We start from the raw sequence: 16,051 nt of genomic DNA, 5'->3' as shown, positions 1-16,051 counted from the left end.
TCCATTAAATTTTTCTGTCAAGCCATTGGTTTGAGGATGGTAAGCGGTCGTTTTTAGATGTTTAATCCTACAAAGAGTTAACATCTCCTCCATAAATTTAGATGTAAAGGCTGCTCCCAAGTCCGTAATCATCTCCTTCGGGAATCCTAGCCTAGAGAACACAGACAATAGAGCCCTAGCCACCGTCTTTGTGTCTATGTCTCTTAAGGGAATAGCCTCCGGATACCTCGTAGCATGGTCTAAAATAGTCAGAGCATATTTATGACCACGACTTGTGGCTCTAGAAATGGGCCCAATGATATCCACTCCAATCCGGGAAAAAGGCTCTGTTACCACTGGAATTGGTTGCAGCAAGCCACGCGTCTTGTCACCACTTTTCCCTACTCTTTGGCATATCGGACAGGACTTGCAATAATCCCGAATAGCCTTTCCCATCCCAGGCCAATAAAACCGCTTTTGTATTCTGTCTCTGGTTTTATTAATGCCCAGATGAGCAGCAATTGGTGAATCATGTGCCAACTGTAAAACTTGTAATCGGTATTTCCGGGGCAAAACCAATTGTTTTTTTGTTTCCCACTTGGCTGCACCTCTTCTCCTTTTTGCTATTCTATGAAGTCTCCCTTCTATTGCGGTAAACAGGCAGGGATTCTCTAAAGTCACTTCAATGTCAGGACCCTGCACCTTATCCCACAAGTCTCTCAGAGATTCATCCTCCTTCTGTTCTACTAAAAACTGGGTGCTAGATTCCTGTGCATTTGGTAGCGTAATCAGTACTTCCTCTCCCACAGGCTCTGTGGGTTGTGCATTAATGGCAGGGTTTGAACCCACAAGGGCTTTTGATTTCGCTCTTGTGATAGCATGTATTTGATGTCTCCGTTTGGCTAGGTCGTTGCCTATCAGGACAGGAACCTCCAGATCATCCCAAATACCCACTGTCCACTTGCCATTAAAATCTTGATACTGAATATTTACTTCCGCTACCTGCACCTCAAACTCCGGTCCCCATATACCTTTTAGGCTGTAAGATTGGTTTGGGAGATATTGTTCCTTAGGAATACAACAAGGTCTTATCAGAGTAACTTCAGCCCCAGTGTCTCTTAGTCCCACTAACTCTTGTCCATTTACTCTGACAGTCTCCATAAATTCCTTATTAACCTCTTCCTCAGCTCTCCAGACCTGCATGACCTTAGCAGCACATTCTGTTGGCTTAATTGGTTGCTCTGAGCCTGGTGTCTGAGGAGATTTATTTGAATCTGCCTGAGCTACAAGCTTTATGGTTTTAGCTGCAGCCGGTGTAGTTTGCGTTTTGACCAGTAGAGGGCATTTTGACCTTACATGGCCCTCCCGGTTACAATAGAAACAAGTTATTTTCTTCAACCAGGATTTGTCAACCTCTGTTTCTCTGACAGGAAAATTGTCTAGCCTGTCTTTATTTTCACTGGTTCTCCATGGCTTAACCTTCTGTGAGGTCTTAGGAAATGTTATTTCATTATAATCTTGCTCTACTTCATCTAAAACCTCCGCAGTCTCCGCCACAGTCCGCAGTTTCTTATCTTTCATGAACCAGCGTAGATTAGCAGGAACTTGCTTATAAAACTGTTCTAAACAAATTAACTGCTTTAACTCAATAAAGTTCTTTACTCCGCTCCCTTGAATCCATCTATCAAGCAACCTGTCTAATCTGCTAGCTAGTTGAGCGTATGTCTCTTTAGGGTTACGTTTCGCCTCACGAAAAGCCTTCCTGCTTTGTTCAGCAGTGAGCCCACATCGTACTTTAACCCTTTGCTTAAAGACATTGTAGCACGACAGCTCTCCCTCTCTTAAGTCGGAATATATTTCACTTAAGATTCCACATATTTGAGGTCTTAAATACATCATCCAGTTTTCCTCAGGGATTTTTAGTTCAACACAAACCCTCTCAAAACTGAACAAAAATGCTTCAACGTCATCCCCTTTTACAAACTTAGGGAAGCGTTTTAAATTTACTGAGGTGACTTCATTACTATCATGGCTCTGAGGTAATTCTGCTCTTAGCTGTATCTCCTCCAGCCTCAGTCTTCCCAACTGCAATTCTTTCTCCATAGCGAATCTCTCCCGTTCTGCCTCAACCTTGGCTAATTGTATTCTTTCAGATTGCATTCTCTCCTCAGCAGCTATCTTAGCCTTTTCTTCCTCAACCTTGGTCAATTGCATTCTTTCCTCAGCAGCAGCCCTCTCTTTTTCTGCCTCTACTTTCGCTAATTGTACCCGTTCTTCTGAAGCGATTCGTTCCTTGTCAGCTTCTAATTTATTTTTCTCTTTTTCGGCCTCAATTCTGGCCATCTCTAATTTCATTTTCATCATTTCTAACTCTGCGTTAGGATTCTCTCTGGTTTCTGCCTCATCGGCTCTCTCATCACCCTTAGCTTCTTTAGCTTTCCTCAAATGCGCCATTTTCCTGACTGGAAAATCTTATCAAAATCACACAAAACTTGGCGTGTGGGCTTTGTATTCGAATCGCGACGCTGCCACCAATAAATGTGAGGGATCCTATTCCCTCCCCTTTAGATACTTCCCCAACCGTGACTCTCCCTAGCTTTCACTGTCCACTAGGATGAATCCTTCAGTGGTTATATGGGAGTGTCTCTGGGGTACCTCAGTGCTTTACGTTCTTAAAGTGAAACTCCTGCCACCTTGGGATTCGCCCGCCCTGGGTTCCCAAACTGCTGCAGCTTGCCCTTTCCTTTAGGCAACTGCGTGGCACCTTTGGCTTCCCTGCCCAGTCCTCTGTATGCCAGGAAAATAAGCCACCTGTTCCCTCTATCACAGGAAACCCTTAGTGCTTTTCCCCTCAGCCACACCTCTTGAGGCACTGACGCACTGCCACAGTCAGCGAACGTTTAAACACTTTTAACTTATTAAGGTAACTTGAAAACATGGATATCTTGAGTTATTACTGGTACAAATCTTCTTATATAATTCAACTCAGTTACAATCTTTCCTGCATCCCGTTAGCAATGGTAATGATCTTTCCTCCCATTCCCCAAAGCCTAACCTCGCAGTTTCTCTTTCTAAACCTCCACACCCAACTGCCAAACCCCCAACTGCCTTTTTAGGTTGTTCCCCCTCCTTTTAGAATGCCAAGTAGCTCCGCCTCCCAGGGAACACCTACCTAACATGGGAGTGATAGGTTAACCCATGATGAACCAGGCCTTATTCCGCCACATTCGTCCCACCCCCAAAGTCATTGCATAGGCATAGTTATACATTTTAAACAATGCCGAAGCAATGTATTGGAGCTTAATCAAAACCAACAACCTAGTATTTCCCTTTTGTACACAACATCTATGTTGCAACATAACTTAACAAATAATTTACCTTTTCCTGTATCTTATTTCCACCATAACAACTAATTTGGCACTTATACACATTTCTAATTTGGAATAGCATTTGCTATCACCTTTTCTTTTTCTAGCATTCAGTCCTTAAAACTTCTTGATAATGCATCAGCTATGACATTATCCTTCCCTTTTACATGTTTAATGTCAAAGTTGTAATCTTGCAAATGCATACTCCATCGAATTAATTTATTATTGGTGCCTTTTACTTGGTTTAACCACCTCAAAGGAGAGTGATCGGTACACAGGGTGAATTTTCTTCCCCACAGGTAAGGCTTTAGTTTTTCAATCGACCACACTATTGCTAAACACTCCCGCTCAATTGTGGAAAGATGTTGTTCTCTTTCTAACAATTTTCTACTAATATATAATATAGGCTGCAGAAAACTGTCTTCCCCTTCTTGACTTAACATCGCTCCTAGTCCCACATTTGATGCATCAGTCATTAGAGTGAATGGTCGAGAGAAATCGGGAGCTCTCAAAATAGGCTCCACCATCAAAGTATTCCTCAACATATCATACGCCTGTTGACATGGTATTGTCCAAATAACTTTATCAGGCTGGCTTTTCTTTAGACAATCATGTAAGGCTGCAGCATGAGTGCTGAATTGGGGAATAAGCGTCGATAATATCCCACTACCCCAAGGAAAGCTCTGATCTGTTTTTTTGTGACAGGTCTAGGCCATTCGTTAATCGCTTTGACCTTGCTGGTGTCAGGCCTGATGACCCCACTCCCCAAAATGTGTCCCAAATACCGTACTTGCCTCATACCAATTTGGCATTTAGCCGCCTTCACCGACAATCCAGCCGATCTCACTCTTTGAAACACTACACTCAGATGCTGTAAATGTTCTTTCCAGGTTTGACTAAAGACAGCTATATCGTCAATATAAGCCAAAGCATATGTTTTCAATCCCTTTAACATTTCATCAATTAATCTCTGGAACGTGGATGGAGCATTCTTTAAACCAAAAGGTAAAACCTTAAACTCGAATAAACCATCCCGGGTGATAAATGCCGTTTTGGGTTGATCCACAGGATCCATTGCCACTTGCCAATACCCTTTTGTCAAATCTAGGGTGGAAATGTAATTTGCCGCACCTATTGTCTCTATCAACTCATCTACTCGGGGCATTGGATAAACATCTGCCACGGTCACCTGGTTTAACTTTCGAAAGTCCACACAGGGTCGATAAGTTTTGTCTGGTTTCTCCACCAAAATTATGGACGAGGACCAGGGGCTATGGGAAGGTTCAATCAGCTCCAAGTCTAACATTTCTTTAATCTCAATGGAGATTAATTCTGCTTGCACTCCAGTTACTCTATAAGGTGGGGAAGCAATCGGCTTAGCCTCACCAGTATTTATCCGGTGTACAGTTACATGGTTCTGCCAGGGATATTGGAAAAGATTTGGGAGAAGGTTGCAAGGATTGTTTTTATTTGTCCCTCTTGTTCTGAGTTCAAATTTGGATCTAAGGACACTTCAGACACTGTGGTCCCCTTACTTAACTTTCCCCATCCAGTTAATCCCGCATCATGCATTATCTGCCCATTAACCTTCAATATTACCTGGTTTCTGTCAAAATATGGTTTCAACATATTGACATGAAAAACTTTACATCGTCTCTCTTCAACATTTAATTCAACTAGATAGTTCACCGCTGATAACTTCTCTACCACTCTAAAGGGTCCGTCCCAGGAAACCTCGAGCTTCCGCTGTCGTCTGGGCCTCAACACCAGGACTTGGTCACCAGGTTGGAAGTTCCGATCTCTGGCGTGTGCGTCATACCATCTTTTCTGACGTAGTTGTGCTCTTTTTAAATTACAGGATGATAGTTCCTTGAGTTCCTGTAAATCACTTTGTAGTTCCTGAAGATAGGTTAAGACATCAGCACTCTCAACGGGTTCCTTTCCGGTCCAGGCGGACTTCAGCAGGTCTAATGGTCCACGAGGTTGTCTTCCAAACAAAAGTTCAAATGGGCTAAGCCCGTGCTTTCTTGAGGTACCTCTCTGTATCCAAATAGAAAATGCTGTAAACGCTCATCCCAGTCATTTGGATGATTGATCAATATGTCTTCAACATTTGGTTTAGGGTTCCATTAAATTTTTCTGTCAAGCCATTGGTTTGAGGATGGTAAGCGGTCGTTTTTAGATGTTTAATCCTACAAAGAGTTAACATCTCCTCCATAAATTTAGATGTAAAGGCTGCTCCCAAGTCCGTAATCATCTCCTTCGGGAATCCTAGCCTAGAGAACACAGACAATAGAGCCCTAGCCACCGTCTTTGTGTCTATGTCTCTTAAGGGAATAGCCTCCGGATACCTCGTAGCATGGTCTAAAATAGTCAGAGCATATTTATGACCACGACTTGTGGCTCTAGAAATGGGCCCAATGATATCCACTCCAATCCGGGAAAAAGGCTCTGTTACCACTGGAATTGGTTGCAGCAAGCCACGCGTCTTGTCACCACTTTTCCCTACTCTTTGGCATATCGGACAGGACTTGCAATAATCCCGAATAGCCTTTCCCATCCCAGGCCAATAAAACCGCTTTTGTATTCTGTCTCTGGTTTTATTAATGCCCAGATGAGCAGCAATTGGTGAATCATGTGCCAACTGTAAAACTTGTAATCGGTATTTCCGGGGCAAAACCAATTGTTTTTTTGTTTCCCACTTGGCTGCACCTCTTCTCCTTTTTGCTATTCTATGAAGTCTCCCTTCTATTGCGGTAAACAGGCAGGGATTCTCTAAAGTCACTTCAATGTCAGGACCCTGCACCTTATCCCACAAGTCTCTCAGAGATTCATCCTCCTTCTGTTCTACTAAAAACTGGGTGCTAGATTCCTGTGCATTTGGTAGCGTAATCAGTACTTCCTCTCCACAGGCTCTGTGGGTTGTGCATTAATGGCAGGGTTTGAACCCACAAGGGCTTTTGATTTCGCTCTTGTGATAGCATGTATTTGATGTCTCCGTTTGGCTAGGTCGTTGCCTATCAGGACAGGAACCTCCAGATCATCCCAAATACCCACTGTCCACTTGCCATTAAAATCTTGATACTGAATATTTACTTCCGCTACCTGCACCTCAAACTCCGGTCCCCATATACCTTTTAGGCTGTAAGATTGGTTTGGGAGATATTGTTCCTTAGGAATACAACAAGGTCTTATCAGAGTAACTTCAGCCCCAGTGTCTCTTAGTCCCACTAACTCTTGTCCATTTACTCTGACAGTCTCCATAAATTCCTTATTAACCTCTTCCTCAGCTCTCCAGACCTGCATGACCTTAGCAGCACATTCTGTTGGCTTAATTGGTTGCTCTGAGCCTGGTGTCTGAGGAGATTTATTTGAATCTGCCTGAGCTACAAGCTTTATGGTTTTAGCTGCAGCCGGTGTAGTTTGCGTTTTGACCAGTAGAGGGCATTTTGACCTTACATGGCCCTCCCGGTTACAATAGAAACAAGTTATTTTCTTCAACCAGGATTTGTCAACCTCTGTTTCTCTGACAGGAAAATTGTCTAGCCTGTCTTTATTTTCACTGGTTCTCCATGGCTTAACCTTCTGTGAGGTCTTAGGAAATGTTATTTCATTATAATCTTGCTCTACTTCATCTAAAACCTCCGCAGTCTCCGCCACAGTCCGCAGTTTCTTATCTTTCATGAACCAGCGTAGATTAGCAGGAACTTGCTTATAAAACTGTTCTAAACAAATTAACTGCTTTAACTCAATAAAGTTCTTTACTCCGCTCCCTTGAATCCATCTATCAAGCAACCTGTCTAATCTGCTAGCTAGTTGAGCGTATGTCTCTTTAGGGTTACGTTTCGCCTCACGAAAAGCCTTCCTGCTTTGTTCAGCAGTGAGCCCACATCGTACTTTAACCCTTTGCTTAAAGACATTGTAGCACGACAGCTCTCCCTCTCTTAAGTCGGAATATATTTCACTTAAGATTCCACATATTTGAGGTCTTAAATACATCATCCAGTTTTCCTCAGGGATTTTTAGTTCAACACAAACCCTCTCAAACTGAACAAAAATGCTTCAACGTCATCCCCTTTTACAAACTTAGGGAAGCGTTTTAAATTTACTGAGGTGACTTCATTACTATCATGGCTCTGAGGTAATTCTGCTCTTAGCTGTATCTCCTCCAGCCTCAGTCTTCCCAACTGCAATTCTTTCTCCATAGCGAATCTCTCCCGTTCTGCCTCAACCTTGGCTAATTGTATTCTTTCAGATTGCATTCTCTCCTCAGCAGCTATCTTAGCCTTTTCTTCCTCAACCTTGGTCAATTGCATTCTTTCCTCAGCAGCAGCCCTCTCTTTTTCTGCCTCTACTTTCGCTAATTGTACCCGTTCTTCTGAAGCGATTCGTTCCTTGTCAGCTTCTAATTTATTTTTTCTCTTTTTCGGCCTCAATTCTGGCCATCTCTAATTTCATTTTCATCATTTCTAACTCTGCGTTAGGATTCTCTCTGGTTTCTGCCTCATCGGCTCTCTCATCACCCTTAGCTTCTTTAGCTTTCCTCAAATGCGCCATTTTCCTGACTGGAAAATCTTATCAAAATCACACAAAACTTGGCGTGTGGGCTTTGTATTCGAATCGCGACGCTGCCACCAATAAATGTGAGGGATCCTATTCCCTCCCCTTTAGATACTTCCCCAACCGTGACTCTCCCTAGCTTTCACTGTCCACTAGGATGAATCCTTCAGTGGTTATATGGGAGTGTCTCTGGGGTACCTCAGTGCTTTACGTTCTTAAAGTGAAACTCCTGCCACCTTGGGATTCGCCCGCCCTGGGTTCCCAACACTGCTGCAGCTTGCCCTTTCCTTTAGGCAACTGCGTGGCACCTTTGGCTTCCCTGCCCAGTCCTCTGTATGCCAGGAAATAAGCCACCTGTTCCCTCTATCACAGGAAACCCTTAGTGCTTTTCCCCTCAGCCACACCTCTTGAGGCACTGACGCACTGCCACAGTCAGCGAACGTTTAAACACTTTTAACTTTATTAAGGTAACTTGAAAACATGGATATCTTGAGTTATTACTGGTACAAATCTTCTTATATAATTCAACTCAGTTACAATCTTTCCTGCATCCCGTTAGCAATGGTAATGATCTTTCCTCCCATTCCCCAAAGCCTAACCTCGCAGTTTCTCTTTCTAAACCTCCACACCCAACTGCCAAACCCCCAACTGCCTTTTTAGGTTGTTCCCCCTCCTTTTAGAATGCCAAGTAGCTCCGCCTCCCAGGGAACACCTACCTAACATGGGAGTGATAGGTTAACCCATGATGAACCAGGCCTTATTCCGCCACACGCTCTATGTGGGGCTCCCCTTGAGGCTGCAGCTGGGCCAAAATGCTTGCTTGGGGGGGGGGCAAAATGCCCCCAGCACCTCACACCTTTCTTTGCGGGATTTGCACTAGGTGCCATTCTGCTATGGGGCCAAGCTCAAGATGCCAGTATTGGGACTACATATGGCCCTACAGCATGCAGGACTGTGAGACTGTCTTATCCCATATAATTATCTCCTAAAATGTATATACTGCTTAATTGTAAAAGAAAAGGAACCCTCAAACTGGTTCATACCCAGTCAGTCGCTGTGGTCTGCAGGAGAGCTTCTCTTGCAGTTTCCAAGGATATCAGAAGACAAGCTCTGCAGTAACTCAGAACAGAGCTGTTAGTGTGGCTGCCCCTGGTCTGGGGAACAACATTTTTACTGAGATATGACAAGCGCACACTGCCTGCACTTTCAAAAACCAGCTGAAGGCATTTGTGCTCCCGCAAGCTTCCCCAGCCGGAGGAATAGGTATCGGCCATGGATGCCTGCTTTGCATTGCTTTCAAAATTCACCGGCCTTTGTTTCCTGTTTTTATTTTATTTTCTGATTGCATTTTGTACATTGAGACATGTGTGGAAGGTGATAAACAAACCAACCAGCCAGCTAAACCTGCCCAGCAGCCGGTGCTGCAACAAACAGCAACCCCACCGGTCCAAATCCGCCCTTCCAAATCTTCAAAAGTGAAAGGACTTAGGGGAAAGGCAGCGATTAACGCCGCCATGTGGTCTCGCTGGCACAGATTCATCTGTTCCATTAGCAAATCAGAATTACCAGGAAAGACCAAATCTAATTTCTGTTCATTTGCTAACTTCTACATCCTAATGTTTAGGTTAAGGTTGCAGCATATATATATATATCTAATTCGATGCTCAATTTACGCAAAACTGCTCATTTATAAAGCATGCAGGGGCGAGCTTTTGCAGTATTTTGGTAGGAGTTCTGTGTTGCCAGGGACACATGGGCAGTGGCCAAATGTATTCTGGGGAGGGGGGGCGGACCAGACGGGGACCAGGGGGCAAGAGATTGCTTATGTTTGCTACAGGAACTCCACCTCCCCGTCAATATGGAAATGTGGCATAATAATAATAATAATAATAATAATAATAATAATAATAATAATTTATTTATACCCCACCCATCTGGCTGGTAAAGGGACTCTGGCCGTGTGCTTTAAAACAGGCCTAGGAAACAACCGAAGCCAAGGAGGTTGCTCTTGATACAGGCACGCCAAGACACCCCAGGGAATAAGTGTCAAGCTAGGAATTCTGCAGGAAACAAACACTCTTTCTCCTCGTCTCTTAGGATCCCACCCTGAAAACCATGGAGCGCTTAGCTGGATTTTAGAAAGGGTTATTCCAACAAGCAGACACCTTTTGGGGGCTACCTAAATTAAATAACTATACCCCCCTGCCAACACCCTTCCAATCCAATGCAAACCCCCAACGGCCTGACCTCTCTGCCTGCTCCAGGCTTCCTGGAAAACTGCTCCGAGGAAGTCACTGAGAGCTGGGCAAAAGGCTGCCACTTCCGTACTCCCTTCCCACTCTGAAGACAAGCAGCAAGAGGGTGGCGAGAGCCTCAGGGAGGCGGCAGAGACAGACAGAGAATGCAAGATGCCGTCACACGCTTATCTGTACGCAACCTTTCCATGGCACGCTGTGCCCAACATCAGAAGAGAACAAGGCGTAGTAAAATGCAACAAACACATTCTGCCTCTTCTGACTGTCCACCCTGGGACTGTTGCCGCCCGCAGAGGTGCCAGGTTGCCCCAAGACTGCAACACCTGTGACATCATGCACGTGTCATGCGATGTCACACACCTCCCAACGGAGCACAGGGTGGTGCAGCCTTCTGCTAGCTGTGGTGAGGCCCGGTGGGGGAATGGGAGAAAGAAAGATGGAGGTGCCTTGAAAAAACTAGGAGAATAAGGGGATAGTAGCACCCCCTCCCCAATATTTGGAGGTGAAATGATCTGCCTATAATTGGGTACTGAGGTTGCAACCTCTTTCCTGAGCATTCACCCTGATTAATTTGCAGAATGTTTGCAGGGAGGTCATACAATGTTGGCTGCACCCATTCCAATCTGTTTGCAGAGACTTTGCAGAACATCACACCACACATGCACGAGAGTGCCTTCCCCTCAACCAAGCCCAGCCTGAGAAAACCAAGGTCACCCGTGACTTCTCTTCCAGGCCATCACTGCCCCTGCAGACCTTTTCTGATTTAACACCTGTGATGCCGCTTTCTGGATTAAATCTGGGGAGCACACAAGTTCAATAATATTCAACCACATAATGTCCCTGGCAATCGGACCAGAGCAGGATTACAGATTCCTGCATTGCAAGAGGTTGGACTAGATGAACCTCGGAGTCTATAATTCTAGATTCCTGCCAGGTTCTGCTCACCCAGTAACTGCTAAAAAAGTGACTAGCCGGACGCTGGTGTTACCTCCCCACATGAAGATGCTCACATGCTGCTTCAAGGATGCCAGCAAGGCCAAACGCAGAACCAGCCATTTGGAACGCAGACACACACACTGTACCTGCCCCACTTCTGCCTCTAGAGACAAGCCAGCACCCTCCAAACTGCCCCTTACAGGCACCCTGGACCACAACTGCCATCAGCCTGGGCATCCTACGGATGTTCCGGAGGGGAGCACACCAGGGAAGGCTGCAGTCAGCCAATCTTCTGCAAGCGCTTGCAAAGCTATAGAAGAAAGTCCTGGAGCTGACCATCTTTCCATCCACAGCACAACGGCGAGGACCAGGCAGCGAGAATCTGCTCCAAGAGGATCAACAAAATGACTCTCAAGGCTAGCCTTTTCGGGCAGAGACCTTGCCTCTCTGCGTTTCTCTTGGCCGCCTTTCCAGAACCCGCGTGCCACACGCACAAAGGGAGGCAAAGCGAGAGGAGACGTTGGCGCAGAACGGGAGAGATACTCACCCTGTGTGGGCCAGGTCCAGGGGCTTCTCTGGCTGCTCTGGGTACACGGGGTGAGGAGGCTCTCGACTGGGTACACAACCAAGAGATTTGCTAATGGCATGGCTCAGCTTCTTGGCAGGCGATTTCTGTTGTTTTTTTTAGAGAGAGAGAATTAAACACAGAAATGGGAATTAGCACAGCAAAGCAATCAGTGCAGCACAGCGCAGAGCTGAAGAGGGGCTGTGGTCCAGCCTCCCAGGACGCAGGGCTCTCCAGGCGCAAGCCCCAGGCAGCTGCCAAACAAAGGAGGCCTGGAGCCAGGCTCTCTCCCACCCTGCCCATCACCCCAACCCCAACCCGATTGCACCCGCTGCCAAATAGCTTCTGGGCCCAACTCAAAGGGCTGGCTTTGACCTATAAAACCTTAAATGTCTCAGAAACCCAATACCTCAAGGACCATCTCTCCCCATGTGAACCGACCTGGACCCTGTGATGGTCATCTGAGGCCCTTCTTTGTGGTCTTCTGGAGCCATCATTATATGTCTTTAGGCTCCAGGTGAAAACATTCCTCTTCAATCAGGCCTTTGGCTGTGGGGGCCGGACGTATTTTTGTTTTGTTATTATGCTGTGCATTTTGCGCTTTTATGCTGCAAACAACTCTGCAATCTTTGGGTGAAGGGCAGCATATAAATTTAATAAATCCTCACTGCTGGGTGAATATTGTGCACGGTGCAAGAGTCGACAGGCTTGCTGCAACTGCCTTGTCTCCAGGGCATCAAGGCCTTGTAGGGACAAGACGCCAGCTTGCTTTTCACTCATAGAATCATGGAACTGTAAAGTTGGAAGGGACCCCAAGGGCCATCTAGTCTTACCCCCTGCAATGCGCAGCAGAGTGTGCCAGAATCAAAAGAGGGGGTCTCAATTTCGTACCAGAGAAACCAGTGTCTTGTTGTCACTGGTTTTTCTAACCAGAGTCAGAGAAGCCCACAAGTTCTTCCCTGGCATGGACTGCAGGCACCAGCTTGTGGTTTCACTGCACGAGAGGCACTTGCGCAATCTCTACTGCGATTTCCCTAACCTTGTGGTTGGAAAGATGAGCAGGGCCTGCAGGTGTGACCTTGTCCCAAGGTGCTCGTTCCCGTTGCCATACTCAAAGGTTTGAAGAGGATGTGTCCTTGGCAAGGACTAGATGGATGGAAGGGAGGGAGGGAGGGAGCTGGAGCCAAGTGCTGAGGGATGGCAGAGGCCCTAAAAGCGCTAAAAAGATCCCTTCATTCTCCATATGAGAAGCAACAATCAATCGAGACAACCTCCCCAGATCCATGGAAACTTCTGGAGAGACCTATTGGATTAGAGCTTTTTAATGTAAACTGGTTCTAAGTAGTGGTTCACACGTTAAGGCTGTTGGCGTCAGGCCATCTAACAAGGAGGAATTTGCAGACTCCTGGACCCAGCCAGGCACCTTCTCTTTATTAGAGGCAATAAGGCTAGAGAGGTGAAGGTCCATCGGATCCGTGGTGGGCTGGGCTGGGCCAAGCACCTTGTATGTAACGCCAGGAGGCCTCAGCCCCAGAAAAGAGCTCCCTCTTTGCCACTGCAGGAGTTCTAACTGGGGCTTGGTGGGACTCCGCAAGGGTCTTCCTCCACCTTCTGTTCCAGCTGCCGCCTCTTTGGTTTCACTGCCCTCAACAGAAGTGCCCACCAGGGAGCTGAACTGGGCATCAGGGCATCACGACTGCTGTCAACTGCCCAGGTCATCTCCAAGTGAGCACAGCTTCAACAGAAGCATCAGCCTCGCCAGGAGGAAAATTCCCCAGAGCTTTCTGGAATCCATCCGCCTCTAGGAGGGGACTGTTAAAAAACAGGTCCGCCCCCCCTCCGGCACTCCTGCAGAAGGAAAGCACTGCTTGAAGGTCTTAACCTCAACAGGAAATGATCCGACCGTGACCATGGGATAGATGTTAATTCCCTCCCTTTCATATTCACCATCTTGCTAGTGAGTCAACAAGACAAAGTCCAGAACATGCTCAAATGCATATATACACTGGGACAGACTTGTGGTGATCATGTCAGCCACGAAGTTCCTGGACTGGGTGACCTCGGTGCAGAAGCTGAGATCCAACCACAACCATCACCCCAGGGATCCCTCAACACTGGGCCTCCAGCTCAGGCAGGGAAACTTGTTTGCCTGCTATGGTCATCTTCTTTGGTGATTCCTCGTAGCCGAGTAAGATTGTCTTCCATAAACACAGTTTTAACAGTGAGTCCGTAAGTGACTGTGGAGGCCAATTCTAGATCCACGTGTCCTTCCACAGTGGGGACATAGGTTTCTGGGCAGGAGCTGATCACGGTGAGGGTCTGCCAAACGTGTCTTCCTTTTAGCTCGTTTCTCCCTTGTATCCTGAGTTTGAGCGTCTTCAAAGTCTGTGACACCTTTGGTAGAGGCTGTTCTCCAATTGGAGCACTCACAGGCCAGTGTTTCCCAGTTATCAGTGCTTATACTACATTTTTTAAAGAGTGGTTTTGAGAGCATCTTTAAACCTCTTTTGTTGTCCACTGGTTATTTTGCTTTCCATTCTTAAATTGGGAATAGAGTAGTTGCTTTGGAAGACGACCATTAGGCATTTGAGCAACATGACCAGTCCAACGAAGTTGATGTTGAAGAATCCTTGCCTGCTATGGTAGGTCAGGAGCAGAGTGTGCTTGTGAACACACACAAAAATGCTCTGGAATGTAGGGCGGCAAATGCTCCGTGGGAAGGTGGCCGGGGCAGAGCAAAGCCATTCACAAGAAGTCCCTCTGGTGGTTTTCCCTCCTCCAGGAGACACGTCACCTCTAAGTCCTTCAAGGCAGGAGGAAGGTAAGAACCAGGTACTGACTTAAGAGAAAGGGAGAGTGGCAGCTGGGACTGGGGGAACCAACAAGGGACCAGGAAAACGGGGGCCAAAAAAGCACAGCCACCCACCCCTCTCCCAGTCACTGGAACCAACCAGAAGAGATCTCTGGTTAACTAACAGCTCTGTGTAATTCATCAAGCTTCTATACCCAGAGAACCTGGCCAAGAAAATACACATGTGTTATTTTGATGCATTGATTTCTCTTTCCAAAGGCGAAAGTCAAGCGTTCATTTTCCCACATGGATTTCTTAGGTGCCACTGACCCAGCTAGAAAAAAGCTCTTTGGAGACGATGGCAGCACAGCACGTGCTGAGGATCTGGGACAAAGCAACACTTCTTGAGGGCTCCAGTAACATGCTAACCTGCACGGCTGGCGTTATTCTGTGAAAGAATCAGTGCTTCTGCCAGCAAAAGCAGTTTTGATTATTTTTTTCCAAAAAGCAAGGTTTTGAGAGGATAATCTTACAAGCTATGCGTGCTGGATGTTCTTGCTGCTTGTTCAGCCAGGAGGTTTCTGAAGCAGAGCAAGTTGGAAGTCAGCCTTCCTTTCCTTTCTTTGATGCTCAGTAATTTAAATGTCGCATTTGTTGTCAGTTTTAAGACTTCGCTATTCTTTGTTTTATTATATGACCACGCTCTTATGGTTCTGCACTATTAGCAGGATAAAGCGTGTCATTTCATGTTCAGGCTGAAAGAACTACTGAAAGCTTCAGCGCTAACCATTATGCCCAAACTGCACTTCCCAGTGTATGTCTACTTTTTGTTTTTTAAAAAATAAATAATGGCATGGTGTCCAAAATGTTGCAAATCTTATTTGGATTCTCTCAGTTTTACATTACCTAATATCTTCTAAATCATAGTCTTAAAAGACCATGGGGAACTGCCAATACATACTTTCAGCTGGTGAACAAAGACGGGCTTTTCTTCTAGCACATATGAATATAGTGTTAGAGATTTCAAAGTGCCTATGTGCAGAAAGTCAGCTAATCACCTATGTCAATTAACAGTTGGCTGAAAGCCAAGATCTGCTCTCTCTCCAGACTCTGTCCAGGACTACGTTATTTTCCTGACACTAAATCTTAAGATATAGAATTGTAGAGTTGGAAGGGACCCCAAGAGTCATCTGGTCCAACCCCCTGCAGTGCAGGAATCTATGTTCAAAAGCAGTTCACCACACTTTAGCAGGGCAGGGCTGATGGTGGAGGCAGGAGTGTCTGCTGTTTTTCTTACAAGGTGATTGTTGTATGTGGTATGTTGGGAGGCTTCCAACAAAAGATTAAAAATACATTATGGGCTTTTAGTGTTGTGGCTCCTGCCCTCTGGAATTCCTTCCCCCTTGAATGCTGGACAGACATCACCTGCTACCTCATCTGCACCTCCTGAAGCTCTTCCTCTTAAACAAAGAAGTTCCAACAGTGTTTATGTTTATGAGTGCTGTTCCATGAGTACATATTGTTACGGAAATTACCGGGTCGAGAAGGCTCAGCTCCCGGTCCTACGGAGGAAGCCCGTGGTTCGCTGCGGAGGCAA

General features: G+C 45.9%; 1 protein-coding gene across 7 annotated transcripts in view; it reads right to left on the bottom strand.

Annotated features, from left to right (window-relative positions):
- The window catches only part of DTNB (dystrobrevin beta), a 118,098-nt gene that overhangs the window by 57,389 nt on the left and 44,658 nt on the right, over positions 1 to 16,051 (bottom strand). For all 7 annotated transcript variants that reach the window (XM_033145244.1, XM_033145247.1, XM_033145248.1 and 4 more), the window contains one exon: positions 11,646 to 11,770. In XM_033145244.1, the coding sequence (XP_033001135.1) occupies positions 11,646 to 11,770 (125 nt within the window). The remainder of the gene's footprint in view (positions 1 to 11,645; positions 11,771 to 16,051) is intronic.

This window comes from Lacerta agilis, chromosome 3, assembly GCF_009819535.1.
Source record: "Lacerta agilis isolate rLacAgi1 chromosome 3, rLacAgi1.pri, whole genome shotgun sequence".
NCBI classification, from domain to species: domain Eukaryota; kingdom Metazoa; phylum Chordata; class Lepidosauria; order Squamata; family Lacertidae; genus Lacerta; species Lacerta agilis.
This window is presented reverse-complemented; position numbering and strand designations above follow the sequence as displayed.